Here is a 21480-nt window from a genome sequence, read left to right as displayed (position 1 = left end):
CAAACAGTAGATAAAATTAATAAAGCCCAAAGATGTTTCTTTAAAAAGATTATGAAATTGGTAAACCCATGACTAAACTGATTGTAAAAAGATAAGAGAACACAAATCATCAGTAAGAAAAAGAGGTTATCACTTATAGGTCCTATAGACTTTAACTAGACAGAGAATATCATATACAGCTTTATTCTGACAAATTAGGTAATTTAGATGAACAGACAAATACCTAAGAAAGAATCAAAGAATCAAAGCTCAATCCAGAAAAAAAAAAAAGATTATCTGAATAGCCCTCTATTAAACAAATTAAATTTGTAGTTATAAACTTCCTATGAAAAAAACCTACAGGCCCAGATGGCTTCACTGGAGAACTGTATTAAGCATTTAAGGAGAAAACAATACAAATTCTACACAAATTCTTTCAGAAAATAGAAAAGGAGGAAACAGTTTCAAAACCAGACAAAGAATTACAAAAAAGAAACCTATATACCAATATCACTTATGAATACAGATACAAACATCTTCAACACTTATAAGTAAATCAAATCCAGAAAGAAATACATTAAGGGGGTAATACATCATGATCGAGGTTGGTTTGATATTTGAAAAAAAATTCAGTATTTTATTAATAGAATAAAGAGGTAAAACCATGTGATCATTTTAAACAGAAAAGGCTGTTTGATGAAACACCACTTATAACTTTAAAAAATCTCATTAAATCAGGAATAAAAAAGAAACTGTTTAATCTGATAAAAGCCATCTGAGAAGATATCCTACTTCAAATAGTAAAATAAATACTCAGTGCTTTTCCCTACGTGAGAAAGAAGCAGACAAGTCCACTCTCATCAGTTCTAGGCAACGTGGTACTAGGTGTTCTAGCAGGTGAAAAAAGCGTGGAAAGCAGGCATCAAGATCAGAAAGGAAGAAATAAAACTGCCTCTGTCTGTATTATAGTATGATGGTGTAGTCAGAGAACTTTACAGTCAGGCGAGGTTTCCAACTCATGGAAAACATAAAACAGATAAGACAGCATTATGGAGAATGCCTTCATGGAAAGGATGGGCACAGGACTGATAACTGCCAGAGGAAACTGAGAAAGGATGTTAGATTATATTTCACAAGCTCTTTACAAAACAGTGCTTTTTTGGTAAGGGAAGTACTTACCTAAAATAACTAAGATTACAAAAATACTGAAGTCCTGACAATACAAAATATCTCAATATAAAGAATATCAAACCCACACAATAAAAACTTATATAAACTTAGTAATATATTCACTATCTGTGCAAGATGATCTCAGTAATAAATGGATCAGAACTACTGGCCTAAGGTGTTTAAAGCTCCTTATAGCTGAGGTGGTTATAATGAAATGACTGTAAATGTATAATCATTAATTATGTCATTGATGACATAGGAGTTAATGCTGATAATATGAGATGATGAACTTTGAACCTAAAATAACATTTAATTTTGGATAAAATCTCAACAAGGTAGAGAAGACTACTATGTGTCTTTATATTCTGTAATAAGTAAAAAAGTATGTTTAATATCTTTTCCATCAAATAATAAAAGCATGGAGATTTTTGGTTCTTGGGTTGCGTTTATGCATCATAACATCCTAAATCAAAGTGACGTAGTAAGCTTCCTACAGTCTTAGGAAAATTCAAGATTCTCTTTTTCCCTTTGAGTCAGATGATTCTGTTTGTTCTTCACTTATTATGCCATAAAGATTTTTAATGAAATTTAATTAAAAAGCAAGGTCAAAACTGTTTCACTGAGGTCTGTTAACATAAGCAATTCAGTCCGTACTTGGCAGGGTCACTGCAGGAAGGCTTTGGACTGACTGCATCTTCTCTTACTCTTCTCAAGGCAAAACTTACGTTAGTACATTAAAAAGTGGGAATGTGCGCTGGCGTCATACCTTACAGGTACACAGAAGAGTTTCCCAGCCTTGGCATTATTGAGATGTGGGGCCTGGTAATTCTGTGTTATGAGGGACTGTGCACTGCAGAATGCGTGACAGAATCCCTGGCACGAGAGGCCAGTAGCACCCTGCTCCCGGTCATGATGATCAAAAATGTTTCCAGATATTGCTCAATGTCCCGAGGGGACAAAATTGCCTTGATGGAGAACCACTGCTTTGCTGGGATAATACCGGGCAGCACTGCCCTAAGACACAGTGAATATTTATAAGACTCTTGCTTCTCTCGCTTATGATACAATTATCATAACTGGGACACAACCTGTAGACACCAACAGGGTCTATTTTTAAATTCTAGAAAATATAAACACACAAGTAGCCTCTCTCTTTAGGATAATCATCAACATGCTACTTTTGGCATATGGAGAAGATTCTGAATTATTTTTAAATGTGACATCTCCCACTCATCCAAACAATTCTAAAACTGACTCTGATCTACAGAGTCAAAGATTAAATTAAATTCTTTTACCTTTAGGGCTGAAATTATAGTTTGCTCAGCTGCTGGTGGGAATGAGCTCTGACTGGAAACCACCTAGAACAAATCCAGTTATATTTTGAGAAAGTTATCTATTTTTATAAATACTAATTTTGATCATAACATGATAAAGCTGTTTTCACATTATCATTACTTTAGAGTAGCATCTCATACGTGTTTTAAAAGTCCATTAGTATGCAGTAGGTAGGATAGGTTTTTAAATGTTTTCCTGTATAAAGCAATTATCTACTTGAAATAATTAAAACATTAAGAATTTTAAAAGCTAGCTTTCCTTAATGATATAGTTTTAACTTGAAAAGATCAGTTTAAAGCCATATTTATTTATTTAAAAAAAATCACTTTTTCTAAGTTGACTATAATGTCAAATATTTCCCTTTCTACAAATCAATACCAACACTATGAAAATTCTGAAAGTATCAACGAAGACATTTAAATCAGGCTAATACAACTTTTCATTGCTTGTGAGTCTGCAGAGTAATAATGAAAGGAAATGGAAAATATGTATTCTTTTTATTTACTTTTGTTATTTACTTTTCTGACATTTACCTGTTAATAACTCTTTAAAAATATATTTTGTTTAGTGTACCAAATACACAGTTTGGAAACCCCTAATTGATCAAAATGACTTGCTCAAAAATTTAAGTAAATGGAAAATACACTTACAAGCAAGTCATTACAAGTATTCTAAAATACCATCTAGCATATAAAAGCTCATACTTGAGCAACCTTGAGTACCTCATGCATTTTATTTTTTATTTTTTTTCAAGAAATATGTTTATTATTCTTATATTTTGACATGTTCTATAGTTGCCTCTGGATTTTTTTCTTTTTCTTTCCCTCCTCCCCCTTTTCCCTCTATGTTGTTGCAGTTGTTGATTTTATTAGTACTATTAAATCTATTTAAGTTTTAAACTAACTGTACAGGCAAATAATAAAGGCCAGGAACAAAGACTCTTTAGAAAGAGTTCAGTCCTCAGCTTAGTTTACAATCACATTTTCACTGTATTCCTTGGCAAAAAACTAAATAATAATTCATGATTGTCTAAATTCGAGGCAAGAAGAAAGAACTTGAAATTAAGTCAATAGAGCTTAATTAAAATAAAGGTTACCTTTGTTACTGATTGGTGCAACTTATATAGTGAATTTACTACTGCCACATTTCTTCTCTGTCCTTCGGTAAGAGGTCCAATCACCTGACTTGCATCCCCTTGTGTGGAGAGCTGTAAGAATTCAACACAAAAAGATATTACCAAAATGACAGCTCATATTTAACTGGGGGGAAGTTTATGGTCCTCTGACAAAGCGAATGTTAACTGAAAATATTCAAGTCAAGCTCTGGACCTCAGGCATAGCCAGGAATCTCTGTAGAGATAACATGATGAGCCTAGAAGCCTAATTAGTCTCACACAGGAAGAACACCCTTCATCAGTCCTTCATAGCTGGTGGACTCCTCAGGCAAGTGTGACCAAAAAGTCCAGGATGTGCTGTTATTCTGATACATCAGCATAGTGTTTCTGAGGAACACCTTCTGCCAGCCATCTTTTTTTCTATTCAAAAACTCAGGGGAAAAAACCCATCCCCCCAAAAAAAGAAAAAAGAAAGGAGAGAGGGTGGGAGTAATAAAAATAAACCTACATCCTATTTGACATTTGACAGTTGTAATAGTCTAATGAAATGAGAGATAAACAGAGAGCACTACACTCTTTATTTTGTAGATTAAAAAGAAAGTTGTGTACTATTATACTGTGTATGGATGATCAGTAGAAGTGGTACTAATACATGCATATTAGGGGAAAGGACATGAAATTTTTATCGAATCAAATCTAAAACTATTATAGTCCCATTTAAGAAAAAAGCCCACGTATAACCATTCTCATATTAATCAGATTTTAATCCAATCCTCTTTAACAATTATTAAAGGTCAATTAAACTTGATTATGAAAATAAAACATGAGGAAATAAGTATATAGGCGGATGCACATATCAAATACGAAAAACTGACCATTTAGGAAACAGACAAAACTAAGAGCATCTTCCCTTTGTTAAAATGAGACAAATAAAATATGAGTGAAAGAAATACTAGGTGTTCTACTCTCTTTGATACTCACACATACATTTTCAAAATTAAATTCAATTCCCACTTTTTCAATTCCTACTTATGGCAATAATATTTAATTTCAAAAATATAAAAACTCCAATTAGAATAAAGAGAATGATCCCTCATTAAAGTTTTAATCCATGATGATGGTTTAAGTCAACATAAAGCTTTCTGACATTAGGTTAAATAATTTCAAGTTATTTTGCCTTTCCTCATGGACAAATAGTTACCAAATTATTATCAAGTTGTTTTCTAAACAGTCTTTTGTAAGTTGGTGGGTTGAAAGAAAAAAAAATGTAGTATTTTCCCTATAGAAACCATGTTAAAAAATCAATGGTTAGACCTCAGATGAACTCACATAGTCCAGTTTAATCTACAGTGTGGTGAACTAAGACTAACAGAAGCCTGAGCTCCCAGAAGAAGGCAGATGATGGGCTCCACGCTATGGCGAGGGTGAGGGAAGGCACCCAAAACCACTGTGGAGACTTCAGTGGCAGTGGTATTAATGGTTACAATAGACTCAGGGGGTTAGATGCTAAATATGTATTTCATTATAACAGGCATTTAAAATCTGTGAGTTCTAGCTCTACACTTTTAAAACTCCAATCTCTCTTGAGATTTTCTCCAAATAATTTTGAAATACTAACAAAGAAATGGGAAAAGAATTTCTCTGATGTTATCCTATTTCCACTTATTATATGTATTCCATATTTAATAAAGAGGCTCACTGCTAGTAATGGGTGGAGACCATTTTATTACTACTAAGAACTAATCATACTTACAGGGTTTAAAAACAGACAGAGGCCCACTTTACACCTATTAGGATGCTTTAACAAAAAAAGATAATAACAAATGTTGGCCATGAAATAGGAAACTCATATGCATTAATAGTAGGAATTTAAAATGGAGCAGAGGCTCTGGAAAACAGCCTGGCCATTCCTCAAAAGTAAACAGAAGTGAAAACATATCCAGCAATTCAACTCTTAGATATATATACACAAAGAAATAAAAAGTACATTCACACAAAAATGCGTACACAACTCTTCACAGAATCATTATTCCATAGCATAACAGTCTCAAAATGGAAACAACCCAAATGTCAACTCTAGATGGATAAATAAGATGTAGAATATCCATACAATGGAACATCCCTCAGCAAAAGAAAAAAAAAAAAAATTAGTCCAACTAAAAATTAGTCCCTAGCTAAGAAGATCACCTGGGTTTCCCTCCAGCATCACTCCTGTCTAATCTTTTGGGGGAAAGTAATTTCAAACTTACAAAATGTTACAAAAATAAAAACAGTGTAAGGAACACACATTTATGCTTTACTCAGATTTACCTGTTGCTAACACTTTATCTCATTTGCTTTATTATCCGTAGTCTCTTTCCCCCTTTCATACACATATACACACATGTGTGAGTATAATTTTTTTCTGAATCATACATACATTATGGCCCTTTGTCCCTAAGAATTTTTATTTCCTAAGCATAGTAGTATTCTATTATAAAAGCTCAGTTCAGTCATCAATTTCTTAAGCTCACAATGATACAATTCTTCTATCTGTAATCTGCCATGTTTTCAAGAAATTCTGGTTTCTTTTAGTGAGAAGTGGTATTAGAGACCAAGACCTGGGCCCTGGGTGTGTTTGTTGCTACTTACTGCTACAATAACTCTTAATTAATTCAATATTTTTTAAAAAATGATTATTTGAATACCCTGGACTCTTACTTAGGTCCTTGTCTTCTTCTCCATCAGGTTATAAGAGCTATATAATAAATTCCCATATACTGATAAACTAGACTTCACAATTAACATTCTATAATTTGTTTTATATCACATGTGTGCATGCTAAATCATTTCAGTTGTGTCTGATTTTTGGCAACCCTATGGACAGTAGCCCCCCAATCTCCTCTGTCCGTGGGATTCTCCAGGCAAGAATACTGGAGTGGATTGCTGTGCCCTCCTTCAGGGGATCTTCCAAACCCAGGAACTGAATCCATGTCTCAGGCACTGGAAGGCAGGTTCTTTACCACTTCCCTGGTGGCTCAGATGGTAAAAGTGTCTGCCTACAACTCAGGAGACCCAGGTTTGATCCCTGGGTTGGGAAGATCCCCTGGAGAAGGAAATGGCAACCCACTTCAGTACTCTTGCCTTGAAAATCCCATGGACGGAGGAGCCTGGTAGGCTACAAGTCCCTGGGGGTCGCTGGACATGACTGAGTGACTTCACTTTCACTTTTCTTTACCACTAGTGCCACCTGGGAAGTCCTTTATATCACATGCCTATCATCTATCCTCAACTCATTTTTTTAGACATCAGTATACTTCACCCCTAAACACTATGCATGCATATAATTAATTGGCATTCAATATTTACTTTCAGGTTTCTTTTTACTTTTAAGGTAAAATTTATATAATGTAATGTAGACAGAGTGTCATTAGTTTTAATAAATTATTTTATTTGTGTAACACTAACCACATCATTCCAGGAGGGTCTTTCATCCCAATTTCCACTCAACACCACTCTTCTGGTTTGGTAAGTCTTAACTTTTAAGTGGGGCTACATTCACAGATAATATGGAAGGATACCTTTAATGAGTTCCAAAGATATATTTCACATATCAGCCAGTCTTTTACCAGTTCCTGCTACCTCCTGTGTATTCTTCTTGGTGAAAAATTTTATTTTTACTAACACATATTATTTTGAAAACCACCAAAAGTAATGAACAACTTTTTTCTAACATTTTATTATGAACACTTAAGACGTACAATGAACACCAATATACTAATTAGATTCTATAACAGCATTTTATAAACTTGCTTATCTTATTCATGTCTCTATGCATTTTATATATTTGATGCATCTCAAAACAACTTATAGGCATCATTATATTTGTTACCAATGACTTCATCTCATTGATCAGTTTTGTCTATTCTATATCTTTATATAAAGTTTTTGTGTATATAAGTATAAAGCTTCTTTCAGCATAGTATTACTGGTTTTCATCCATTTTTGTCCCTATCTATTGCTATGTCCTATTCCACTATATGAATTTACCTGATTTTATTTTACCCATTCTCTTACTGTTTCTAAAATGTTTGCAATAAAATGAATACTAGACTTTGGAGAAGGCAATGGCAACCCACTCCAGTACTCTTGCCTGGAAAATCCCATGGACGGAGGAGCCTGGTGGGCTGTAGTCCATGGGGTCCCTAGGAGTTGGACACGACTGAGCGACTTCACTTTCACTTTCATGCGTTGGAGAAGGAAATGGCAACCCACTCCAGTATTCTTGCCTGGAGAATCCCAGGGACGGAGGAGCCTGGTAGGTAGCCTGTTTAACTTGTAGGTGAAATGATCCTAAGACTGCCCTATGATCAATGACAGTTGAGGGCTACAAGTAAAAGAAAGAAAACTGACAATTCAAGAGATGAGTTGGATGAGAGCTTTAAATTTCTTTCAGATAATGTACTCTTTTGGGGAATTATAACGTTGGTGACTTAGAAGAATGTCTAAAAAGAACAAGAAAATATATTATAGATTAGTTATGAATTTCATACAGTTAAGTTACTTTCCAGATATTCTATTGTTCTAGTGTTCTTTTCATCTGTAATTTCTATTACTGCTAAGGATATGTCAAAGGTTCAGGATAACTTTTTTTTTAAATGTGGATTTGGTCATAATAATTTTAAATATTTCTTTGCAATCACATGTAAAACAAATGAGGAAAATATGTATTAGAATTTCACAGACTTAGAACAATGCAAAATGTATACTAATCTACAATGGTTCCTGAGTGAAAAAAAGTCAAAACATTTTTATATTAAATCAGATATTCTTAACAAAAACTTGAAACAAGTTCTGATGAACCTTCAGTTATAGTTACATCTACATTAGTTTTTCTGAAAGTGGTGAATATACTTGGATTACAATTGCCGAATTTAAAATTTAATGTGAAATTTATATTAAAACAAACTCTCAAATTCTCTCAAATTTGCTTTTTATCCAATTTTGTAGTTCACAGCACAAAAAAAATTTTTAATTACACACAAAAAGACAAATATCATATGCTATTGCTTATGTGGAATCCATAAAAAGGGTATAAAACTACAAAACAGAGGTAGAAAACAAACTTATAGTTACCAAGAAGAAAACACAGGAGGGATAAAGTGGGAAACTGGGATTGACATAGAAACACTACTACATATAAATTAGACAACTAATAAACAGCTACTGTATAGCAAAAGGAGCTCTACTTGATGTTCTGTAATGAATTGTAAGGAAAAGAATCTTAAAAGAGTGAATACTGGTATATAAGCAAAACTGATTTACTTTGCTGTACACCTGAAACAAACACAAAAACTATCAGATCAGATCAGATCAGTCGCTCAGTCGTGTCCAACTCTGCGACCCCATGAATTGCAGCACGCCAGGCCTTATCCCAATAAATTTTTTTTTTAAAAAGGAAAAAAAAAAACTCACAAAAGGCAAAGTATTATTACTACTGTTATTTTTAACAACAAAAAAAATGGAGTGTATAAAGGGCAAATATCTAGCTCTCAGACTGCCACTCCCCAATCCCACACAGAGAAGACGTCAGCAATTAACTGTGGTCCTGTTACAGCCTTGTAACACAATGTTCCAGCCGGTCACTACAGATCTCTTAGACACAGTAGATGAAATCTATCTGTAATCCCAGAGTGACATCATATCAGTTTTTCTGGACATATGGAAATGTGAGTCTAAGTGTATCCTATGGTTCATCTAAATACTTTTGAGCAAGAGATGCTGATGAGCAATATATTCCAAGAGTCTCAAAACTGCTGTGCCCCTTCATAGCCCACTATTAGAAATGCATCCTAAGAAAATAATAAAGCTGTATGCAAAAGATGATGTTATTTATAAAACAGAGAAACTAGAAAGCCCTACATGTCTAAGAACAAGAGAATAGTTGGGTATATCAGGCAGTTCACAAGCTGGAAAAAATAACAATGGAAGATGCTTACATTATAGTGTTAACTGTATAAAACAAACAAAAACAAAGATTTGTCTGTGTAGCAGTTTGCTCTCACAAACACACACACACACACACAAAAACTGGAAAGAAATAAAGCAAAAATGTTAAACAGTAGTATGAGGGATTATATAATGTGTAAGGTTACCATATACTAGTAAAAGGCACTATGGAATTTCATAGAGTATCTAAAGCTTAATTTACAGAACACACTTCAAAATTGTCACACAATTTCCTTCATTGTAAAAATGAAAGATGTACAATTCCATTCCTGAAAGATTTAATATGAGAAAATAAACTGCTTTGGTTACTGTTTACTTCCCCAGAAGGTTTTTGGGAAGATAATCTCATTTGATCTACTTATCTGTGACGCAGATTAAAATAACTAATTTTTATTTATACTTATCAAATGCTTTCATTATAATTACCTGGTTTACAGCAAAAAAGAATCATAATTAAATATCACTAAACTTATTATAACATGCCAATTATCTTATTAAAAATCTATACACAGATGCACATTCACAATTAAATTATCTAATATCCCTAATACTACATAGTTTTTAATATATTAGAAATTGTATTGCATTTGAAATTCAGAGATAGGACATGTTTCTGCAATGTTTACAGCAAAGGACAAACCCACAGGTTTACACAGCAATTCTTCATTTTCCTGGCATGTCAACCTAACTGAACTTGTTTGATGAATAAAATTAATTTTCTTAGGTGTTGAAACTATCAGAAAATATTTTCATGAAAATCTTGCTACACTGTCCATCAACACTTTCTGGTTTCATAAATAAGATGGGAGCATATACCTTAAGAAGGCAAATTCTACTTCCCCTTTCTGTATGTTCACTAGTGACTGGTATTTCTGTGCTATTACACATCTTTGTTTTAAAAGTGATTCTATCAGATCTTCATAGTGTCTATATGGCTGCTTGCCTCTTCACTCATTAACAGCTTTAGGCTATTACATCTTCTGAGATTTTGTGTTTCTTTTTCCTTTTAATTTAATGATTTAACAAATCCTTCTCTTACTCTTAAGATGTAAGTTGCCTCTTTTTGATCCTCTTTCCCCTCCTCTTGGTCTAACTTGCTTTAAATTGGGAAGCAAGAGGACAGACTACATGCAAACTGGGAGACTTCTCCATGAAGTAAGTTTATACTTTAGTGCATGAACACTGTGACATCAATTCTAGAAGTTCAGAGGATGGTTTTAGTTCTTTCCTAGTTCTTATATTTCAGACTACTGAATTTCTCAAATATTTGACTACTTGATTAAAAAAAAAAAAAACAATTGTTACTATACATCTGTTTAGCTAAAAATAAGGACAAGTCCGTTCAACTAAGAATAGATTCAATGGTAATGTTACATCGAGACATCAGACTAGAACGTCACACAGATCTGATAGTAAAGAAATGACAACTTGAGATGGGTTCCCTTTTGGGCAGTTAACATAAAACTAAAAAGCTGGAAGTCAAATCTTGTTTATATATGAGTAAAACCAGCACACAGGAATCAACCATAGCTTTGTAATTCATAGCTGCATTGCTCAGACACCCTGGATTACTTTAAGACCCTTTTACCAATCTACCTTTCTCATCAACCTCCTCTAGATCTGCTCCCATGCTCCTGTCCTTTAAGTCAAAACCTCCACCCAGCACATGGGATTTGGTAACTACAGCGGGTAGGGAAGACAAACACAATTTGCTAGGAATGGATCACTTGAAACTTTTACTTTATTTTTCTTCAAAGAACCTTATGCTTTTGAACAACAGATGGAGTTTCCACCTACCCATGCCCAATCACTGGCTCCTAAAGCACTGGCTTTGTTAATTAAATTTATAGTTATAAGTCTTTATATTTTTAATTCTTTGAAGAGAAAATGGTTTACTGTCAGTTATACTGAGCTTTTTCCATTTTCCAATAATAAATACTAAGACTAATTTATTAATTGACAGAAAACCTCTTTGAATATATAGAGAATAAGATCTCTTTGATTTACATGGTTCAGGTTTAGTACAGACTGAAATTCAAACCATAGACTTTCTAATAAAATGTATTACCTTCAGAGATACAAAAAACTAAAATTTCAGCATCCAACTATTAAGACCTAAGCCAGTCAATATGATTTTTAAAAATAATTAGTTGTTTATTTATTTGTATATTATAGACTAATACTTTCACAGTTTTTGAGAGATATAAAGTCTAATGTAATTAAACCTATAATCATTTATGCATTATTAATTTTCATAGCAAGAAATTCTTTATATGGTCTACAGATAACTTTCAATTTAACCGAAGTCTTAATAGTAAAAAATTGTATTACTGAGCTCCAAGCTAATGAGGCTCTCTCTGAACATTAATCTTTTTTTTTTTCTTCCCCCCCTGAATATTAATCTTAATAGCAGTGTTTTTAATGTCAAACCAGAAAAAAAAAGATTAATTACCTGACTGAGGTAATTACATTTACTGTGATCAATGATACAGTTAGAATTCATCTTACTATGAACTTTCATATGACTTTTTGCTTTTTATTCTGTTTACTTTTCAGCATTTTACTGAACTGGTACTTGTCTTTATATCAATTTTTTCATCAATTATCTCTGAAGATACACATTCTATTTCTATTTTTCCAGTGGCCATAATTAAACTGTTAAAATTCATGCTCAACTTAGGTCAAAGTATCTATACCTTTATAGTCCTCCTGAATAACACAAGCATTTTAGAATGCTTTCAAACTCATTATCTTTTCATCAGTATAAACTTTAAAGTGAATTTGTATTTTAGGGGTTTTGTTTCCATGTCCTGAACTAGTCACTATTGTTTCTCATTTTATGCAACTAAGGCTTAAATTTACCTATATATTTACCAAGTGTGCTTACTATTCCTTCTTGCATTAAAAACCTTCCTTTAGAGTAAGATTTCCTCCTTCAGTGTTCAACCATTACAGGGCTTCCCTCTCACTCAGAGGGAAAACAATAAACAACAGAACTACTGTATGATTCAGCAATCTGAAGAAAATGCAATCACTACCTGGAAAAGACATATGCACCACAGTGTTCATTACAGCATTATTTACATTAGCCAAGACATGGAAACCATGTAAGGGTCCATGGACAAATGAATGGATAAAGGAAATGTGGTGCGTACATATAATGGAATATCATTCAACCACAAAAAAGGGAGGAAATCCTAACATGTATGACAACATGGATGGACTTTGAGGGCATTATGCTAAGTAAAATAAGTCAGATAGAGAAAAACAAATATTGCATGATTTCACTTATATGCAGAATCAAAAAACAAAACAAAACAAATTCACAGATAGAACAGATTGGTGGTTGCTAGAGATGAGGTGTAAGGGATGTGGTAAATGTAAAAACTTCCAGTTATAAAATAAGTAAGTCTAGGGATCTAATGTACACGAAGGAGACCACAGCTAACAAAACTGGATTGTATTAGTTCAGTTTAGTCGCTCAGTCCTGTCCGACTCTTTGCAACCCCATGGACTGGAGCACACCAGCCTTCCCTGTCCATCACCAACTCCCAGAGTTTACTCAGACTCAAGTCCATTGAGTTGGTGATGCCATCCAACCATCTCATCCTGTCGTCCCCTTCTCCTCCCACCTTCAGTCTTTCCCAGCATCAGGGTCTTTGCAAATGAGTCAGTTCTTAGCACCAAGTGACCACATTATTGGAGTTTTGGCTTCAGCATCAGTCCTTCCAATGAATATTCAGGACTGGTTTCCTTTAGGATGGACTGATTGGATCTCCTTGCAGTCCAAGGGACTCTCCAGAGTCTTTTCCAACACCACAGTTCAAAAGCATCAATTCTTTGGCGCTCAGCTTTCTTTATAGTCCAACTCTCACATCCATACATGACTACTGGAAAAACTACAGTTTTCACTAGATGGACCTTGGTCGGCAAAGTAATGTCTCTGCTTTTTAATATGCTGTCTAGGTTGGTCATAGCTTTTCTTCCAAGGAGCAAGTGTCTTTTAACTTCATGGCTGCACTCACCATCTGCAGTGATTTTGGAGCCCCAAAAAATAAAGTCTCTCACTGTTTCCACTGTTTCCCCATCTATTTCCCATGAAGTGATGGGACCAGATGCCATGATCTTAGTTTTCTGAATGTTGAGTTTTAAGCCAAGTCTTTCACTCTCCCCTTTCACTTTCATCAAGAGGCTCTTTAGTTCTTTGCTCTCTGCCCTAAGGGTGGTGTCATATGCATATCTGAGGCTACTGATATTTCTCCCAGCAGTCTTATTTCCAGCTTGTGCTTCATCCAGTCCAGCATTTCGCATGATGTACTCTGCATAAAAGTTAAACAAGCAGGGTGACAATAAATAGCTTTGACATACTCCCCCAATTTGGAAACAGTCTTTTCTCCATCTCCAGTTCTAACTGTTGCTTCTTGACCTGCAAACGGATTTCTCAGGAGGCAGATCAGGTGGTCTGGTATTCCCATCTCTTGAAGAATTTTCCACAGTTTGTTGTGATCCACACAGTCAAAGGCTTTGGCATATCAATAAAACAGAAGTAGATGTTTCTCTGGAACTACTGCTTTTCAATGATCCAATGGATGTTGGCAATTTGATCTCTGATTCCTCTGGCTCTTCTAAATCCAGCTTGAACATCTGGAAGTTCACGGCTCACGTACTATTGAAGCCTGGCTTGGAGAATTTTGAGCATTACTTTGCTACCGTGTGAGATGAGTACAATTGTGCAGTAGTTTGAGCATTCTTTGGCATTGCCTTTCTTTGGAATTGGAATGAAAACTGACCTTTTCTGGTCCTGTGGCCACTGCTGAGTTTTTGAGATTTGCTGGCATACTGGGTGCAGCACTTTCACAGCATCATCTTTCAGGATTTGAAATAGCTCAACTGGAATTCCATCACCCCCACTAGCTTTGTTCGTAGTGATGCTTTCTAAGGCCCACTTGACTTTGCATTCCAGGATGTCTGGCTCTAGGTGAGTGATCACACCATCATGGTTATCTGATTCATGAAAATCTTTTTTGTATAGTTCTTCTGTGTATTCTTGCCACCTTTTCTGAATATCTTCTGCTTCTGTTAGGTCCATACCATTTCTGTCCTTTACTGTGACCATCTTTGCATGAAATGTTCCCTTGGTATCTCTAACTTTCTTGAAGAGATCTCTAGTCTTTCCCATTCTGTTGTTTTCCTCTATTTCTTTGCACTGATCACTGAGGAAGGCTTTCTTATCTGTCCTTGCTATTCTTGGAACTCTGCATTCAAATGGGTATATCTTTCCTTTTCTCCTTTGCCTTTAGCTTGTCTTCTTTTCTCAGCCATTTGTAAGGCCTCCTCAGATGATCGCTTTGCCTTTTTGTATTTCTTTTTCTTGGGGATGGTCTTGATCACTACCTCCTGTACAATGTCATGAACCTCCATCCATAGTTCTTCAGGCACTCTATCAGATCTAATCCCTTGAATCTATTTGTCACTTCCACTGTATAATTGTAAGGGATTTGATTTAGGTCATACATGAATGTGGCGAGTTTTTTGTTGCTAAAAGAGTAAATCTTGAAAGTTCCCATCACCAGAAAAAAAAATTACATCCTTCTCCTTAAAATAACATGAACAGTACGAAAAGGCAAAATGATAGGATACTGAAAGAGAAACTCCCCAGGTCAGTAGGTGCCCAACATGCTACTGGAGATCAGTGAAGAAATAACTCCAGAAAGAATGAAGGGATGGAGCCAAAGCAAAAACAATACCCAGCTGTGGATGTGACTGGTGTTAGAAGCAAGGTCCGATGCTGTAAAGAGCAATATTGAATAGGAACCTGGAATGTCAGGTCCATGAATCAAGGCAAATTGGAAGTGGTCAAACAAGAGATGGCCAGAGTGAATGTCGACATTCTAGGAATCAGAGAACTGAAATGGACTGGAATGGGTGAGTTTAACTCAGATGACCATTATATCTACTATTGCAGGCAGGAATCCATCAGAAGAAATGGAGTGGCCCTCATGGTCAATGAAAGAGTCCAAAATGCAGTACTTGGATGCAATCTCAAAAACGACAGAATGATCTCTGTTCGTTTCCAAGGCAAACCATTCAATATCACAGTAATCCAAGTCTATGCCCCAACCAGTAACGCTGAAGAAGCTGAAGTTGAACAATTCTATGAAGACCTACAGACCTTTCAGAACACCCAAAAAAGATGTCCTTTTCATTATAGGGGACTGGAATGCAAAAGTAGAAAGTCAAGAAACACCTGGAGTAACAGGCAAATTTGGCCTTGGAATACGGAATGAAGCAGGGCAAAGACTGATAGAGTTTTCCAAGACAATGCACTGGTCATAACAAACACCCTCTTCCAACAACACAAGAGAAGACTCTATACATGGACATCACCAGATGGTCAACACCGAAATCAGACTGATTATATTCTTTGCAGCCAAAGATGGAGAAGCTCTATACAGTCAGCAAAAACAAGACCAGGAGCTGACTGTGGCTCAGACCATGAACTCCTTATTGCCAAATTCAGACTTAAATTGAACAAAGTAGGGAAAACCACTAGACCATTCAGGTATGACCTAAATCAAATCCCTTATGATTATACAGTGGAAGTGAGAAATAGATTTAAGGGCCTAGATCTGATAGATAGAGTGCCTGATGAACTATGGAATGAGGTTTGTGACACTGTAGAGGAGACAGGGATCAAGACCATTCCCATAGAAAAGAAATGCAAAAAAGCAAAATGGCTGTCTGGGGAGGCCTTACAAATAGCTGTGAAAAGAAGAGAAGTGAAAAGCAAAGGAGAAAAGGAAAGCTATAAACATCTGAATGCAGAGTTCCAAAGAATAGCAAGAAGAGATAAGAAAGCCTTCTTCAGCGATCAATGCAAAGAAATAGAGAAAAACAACAGAATGGGAAAGACTAGGGATCTCTTCAAGAAAATCAGAGTTACCAAAGGAACATTTCATGCAAAGATGGGCTCGATAAAGGACAGAAATGGTATGGACCTAACAGAAGCAGAAGATATTAAGAAGAGGTGGCAAGAATACACAGAACGGTACAAAAAAGATCTTCACTACCCAGATAATCACGATGGTGTGATCACTGACTAGAGCCAGACATCTTGGAATGTGAAGTCAAGTGGGCCTTAGAAAGTATCACTACGAACAAAGCTAGTGGAGGTGATGGAATTCCAGTTGAGCTATTCCAAATCCTGAAAGACGATGCTGTGAAAATGTGCAACTCAATATGCCAGCAAATTTGGAAAACTCAGCAGTGGCCACAGGACTGGAAAAGGTCAGTTTTAATTCTCATCCCAAAGAAAGGCAATGCCAAAGAATGCTCAAACTACTGCACAATTGCACTCATCTCACACGCTAGTAAAGTAATGCTCAAAATTCTCCAAGCCAGGCTTCAGCAATATGTGAACCGTGAACTTCCTGATGTTCAAGCTGGTTTTAGAAAAGGCAGAGGAACCAGAGATCAAATTGCCAGCATCTGCTGGATCATGGAAAAAGCAAGAGAGTTCCAGAAAAACATCTATTTCTGCTTTATTGACTATGCCAAAGCCTTTGACTGTGTGGATCACAATCAACTGTGGAAAATTCTTCGAGATGGGAATGAATACCAGACCACCTGATCTGCCTCTTGAGAAATTTGTATGCAGGTCAGGAAGCAACAGTTAGAACTGGACATGGAACAACAGACTGGTTGCAAATAGGAAAAGGAGTTCGTGAAGGCTGTATATTGTCACCCTGCTTATTTAACTTATATGCAGAGTACATCATGAGAAACACTGGGCTGGAAGAAGCACAAGCTGAAATCAAGATTGCTGGGAGAAATATCAATAACCTCAGATATGCAGATGACACCACCCTTAGGGCAGAAAGTGAAGAGGAACTCAAAAGCCTCTTGATGAAAGTGAAAGTGGAGAGTGAAAAAGTTGGCTTAAAGCTCAACATTCAGAAAAAGAAGATCATGGCATCCGGTCCCACCACTTCATGGGAAATAGATGGGGAAACAGTGGAAACAGTGTCAGACTTCATTTTTCTGGGCTCCAAAATCACTACAGATGGTGACTGCAGCCATGAAATTAAAAGACGCTTACTCCTTGGAAGGAAAGTTATGACCAACCTAGATAGCATATTCAAAAGCAGAGACATTACTTTGCCAACAAAGGTCCATCTAGTCAAGGCTATGGTTTTTCCTGTGGTCATGTATGGATGTGAGAGTTGGACTGTGAAGAAGGCTGAGCACCGAAGAATTGATGCTTTTGAACTGTGGTGTTGGAGAAGACTCTGGAGAGTCCCTTGGACTGCAAGGAGATCCAACCAGTCCATTCGGAAGGAGATCAGCCCTGGGATTTCTTTGGAAGGAATGATGCTGAAGCTGAAACTCCAGTACTTTGGCCACCTCATGAGAAGAGTTGATTCATTGGCAAAGACCCTGATGCTGGGAGGGATTGGGGGCAGGAGGAGAAGTGATGGACGTGAGTCTGGGTGAACTCCGGGAGTTGGTGATGGACAGGGAGGCCTGGCGTGCTGCGACTCATGGGGTCACAAAGAGTTGGACACGACTGAGCGACTGATCTGATATGGTCTGATGTGTCAATTTTATCCCAATACATACATACATGGTATCTTAAAAATGTAATACACATTACTAGGATTCAAGTAGGGAGATTAGGCAATTGGTGATTAAAAAAGAAAAGTTAATGAACTCTTTTTTTCTTGCCACGTTCCCACTCTCACTTTGTGATAGATGGCATAACTGGCCCCAATCCTTCATCTCTTTCTGCATCCACATCCTGTGCTGTCTCAGTCTGCACCTTGGCTGGGTTGCTTTGGTGAGCCAGATTTCTGAGGCTCCTTTCTTTCTTTTACCTCTGCCTTCATTCACCATGAGATCAAGCTCAGAAAAGCCTGCTCCAGGATCAGAGATGTGAAGAACAGAGGATTATCTATGGTTAAGCCAGCCTGATCAGTAGCCAGCCTGCTCTGGAGTAAACCCAGCCAAAACTGGCAAAGCCATCTAGCTTCCTCTCATTGGTCCCAGGACGTATGAGCAGTAAATGCTTCCTGCATGCCACTCAGATTTTGTGGCTGTCTATCATACAGCACTTTTGTGGCAACAGATAATGAAAACTTTCAGACTTTAAGTGACAACTGAGTTGCTTACTTTCTCCTGAAAATATTTCCTAATTACAATAACCATTACTTGATATTTGTCTCTGTCTTCACCATGGCCGACTGAATCTTAGACAAGTTGACCATTTACTACTGATCTGCCACAGCCCCAGAAAATTAAGATCTTACAAGTCTGGGAAGCAGGTCAGAAAGCTATCTTAAAGAAAATAAGTCCAACGTAAGAACAGAGGTAGAAAAGAGCAGAAAGCTGTCTAAAGAATCAAATGAGTAGGAAGCCCAAAGGGATCAGTGGATTTGTATCACAGCTAAACTGTATTTGGTCCAAGAGAATCTACTGGTATGTTTCCTGTTGGCACATAATATGAAAACTCTTTCAACCAAGTGATTTTCTATTTTAAAAAATCTTTTACTTGAATGTTAATAATAGGCTACTACCACATGAAGGCTATATGGAGCAGTACCCAGGTATGTCATCCTTTTAAAACTAAAAGAGTCAAACTCCTATGCTTCTATATCATGTAGGCTTTCTTTCATTATAAGAATGTCAAGTCTCCAAACAAGTTATTAACTATACAAAGAATAAAGCATATATTTATAAAGCTTTTAAAAAACCCTACTGCCATCTACAGCTACTGACCTCATCATACACAACTACTGACCTGCACTGAAGCTGAAACCTCCCCTTAAATGTCATTCCTATTACTGCTTCAAATGGTCGCAACTTAAATGCCAATCTACTTTTTTACACTTTATAACATTTGACATTTACACTAAGATTCCATATGTCATTTTTGAAAACCATCAGATAATAGTTATCATTGGAAAATGCCCTAACAATTTACTTTTTAAAAAGAATGCTTACCTATAATTTTGTTATTACAATAGCTTGTAAGTCTATAAATTATCAAGGTGCCATAAAAACTCCTTGTATACTAATATTCTAATTTCCTTTAAACATATCATTGATTCAAACTTGTAATAGCAAGGTCTAGTGACATTTTCTACTAATGGTTACACTTCAGACCTATATAAATTATCACTATATTACCATTAAATAATCAATTTGTTCAACTCAATCATAAGATATTATACTATAAACATCTACAGGTATGTGTATATTTGGAACATAAAATTCTACTTAGCATAATAAATTAACTATAACTTCACACCTGCTGTCAAGACAAATAAGAATTTTTAAATGAAGATAATCTAAAACACTGATCTCATTTTCACAAAAGAGCACCTTAAAGGCTGATATTCACAGGACATATACTAAATCAAATATATGTGAAAGGAACTAAACCCCATGACCTATAATTCACATATGAGAATTCAAGGCTCAATCCCTGTTATTTCTAAATTAAATAACTACATTATCTAAACATCTGCTATAGTCTGAATGCTTGTAATTCCCCACCCATATGTTACAGGGCTTCCCAGGTGGTACAGCAATAAAGAATCCGCCTGTCAATACTGGAGACATGGGTTTGATCCCTGGGTCAGGAAGATCCCTAGAGTAGGAAATGGCAAGCCACTCCAGTATTCTTGCCTGGACGATTCCATGGACAGAGGAGCTTGGTGGGCTAAAGTCCGTCCGAGGTGTGTCACAAAGAGTCATGGCTGACTGACTAAGCACCCAGGCAATTCATATGTTGAAACCTAATGCCCAAGGTGGTGATATTTATCAGGAGGTGGAGTCTTTGAGGACTTCCATGGTGGCTCAGATGGTAAAGCGTCTGCCTACAATGCAGGAGACATGGGTTCAATCCTTGGGTCAGGAAGATCCTCTGGAGAAGGAAATGGCAACCCACTCCAGTACTCTTGCCTGGAAAATCCCATGGATGGAGGAGTGTGGTAGGCTACAGTCCATGGAGTCACAAAGAGTCGGACACGACTGAACGACTTTGAGAAGTGACTAGGACTTGAAGGCAGAGCACTCATGAATGGGATTAGTGACCTTATAAAAGAGGCTTGAGAAAGCCACCTTTGCCCTTTCCACCCTGTAAGCTTACAGAAAAAAGATAGGCATCTATGAATCAGGAAGGGGCTCTCATCAAATATCAAATCTGCTGGTGCCTTGATCTTCGACTTGCCAGCCTCCAAAACTGTGAGAAATAAACTGCTGTTGTCTATAAGTCACCCAGTTTATGGCACTTTGTTATAGCAGGCCAAAAGGCCTAAGACACTATCCATTAAGAATGAAGAAATAAACTATGATACATAAGCATACTAGGCATGTATTGGTTTGGCCAAAAGGTCCATTCAGGGTTTTTCCCCACAATGTAACAAACAAACATTTGGGAAAAACCAAAATGAACATTTTGGCCAACTCAATGTTAAAACACTAGATACAGATCTCTATGTTATATTGCAAAGTGAATAAGTAAATCACAAAATAATACTTAAGTAAAAAAGAAAGATATATTTGTGTTGTGGTACAAGAGAGTTTTAGCTCAGTCTAGACTCAAATGTGCGGAGAAGGCAATGGCACCCACTACAGTACTCTTGCCTGGAAAATCCCATGGATGGAGGAGCCCGGTAGGCTGCAGTCCGTGGGGTCGCTAGAGTCGGACACGACTAGCGACTTCACTTTCACGTTTCACTTTCATGCATTGGAGAAGGAAATGGCAACCTACTCCAGTGTTCTTGCCTGGAGAATCCCAGGGATGGGGAAGCCTGGTGGGCTGCCATCTATGGGGTCGCAAAGAGTCAGACACGACTGAAGTGACTTAGCTGCAGCAGCAGACTCAAATGTGA

At 36.4% G+C, this 21480-nt stretch overlaps 1 protein-coding gene across 10 annotated transcripts in view; it reads right to left on the bottom strand.

The window, feature by feature from the left end:
- The window catches only part of COG5 (component of oligomeric golgi complex 5), a 277344-nt gene that overhangs the window by 41849 nt on the left and 214015 nt on the right, over window positions 1-21480 (bottom strand). For 7 of the 10 annotated variants that reach the window (XR_015162655.1, XM_086396849.1, XM_086396848.1 and 4 more), the window contains 2 exons: window positions 3581-3691; window positions 2445-2507 (listed from right to left, as the gene is read on the bottom strand). The exons of the other annotated variants lie outside the window; for them this stretch is intronic. Coding sequence is in view for 6 of the 7 variants with exons in the window: in XM_086396849.1 (XP_086252975.1) it covers window positions 2445-2507; window positions 3581-3691 (174 nt within the window). In the remaining variant the exon portion in view is untranslated. The remainder of the gene's footprint in view (window positions 1-2444; window positions 2508-3580; window positions 3692-21480) is intronic. 10 annotated transcript variants of the gene reach the window in all.

This window comes from Bos grunniens, chromosome 4 (assembly GCF_055505025.1).
Source record: "Bos grunniens cultivar Pamir isolate PY7600 chromosome 4, Bosgru_T2T1.0, whole genome shotgun sequence".
Lineage (NCBI taxonomy): Eukaryota > Metazoa > Chordata > Mammalia > Artiodactyla > Bovidae > Bos > Bos grunniens.
Note: the sequence above shows the minus strand (reverse complement) of the source record. Positions and strands in the feature narration are given on the sequence as shown.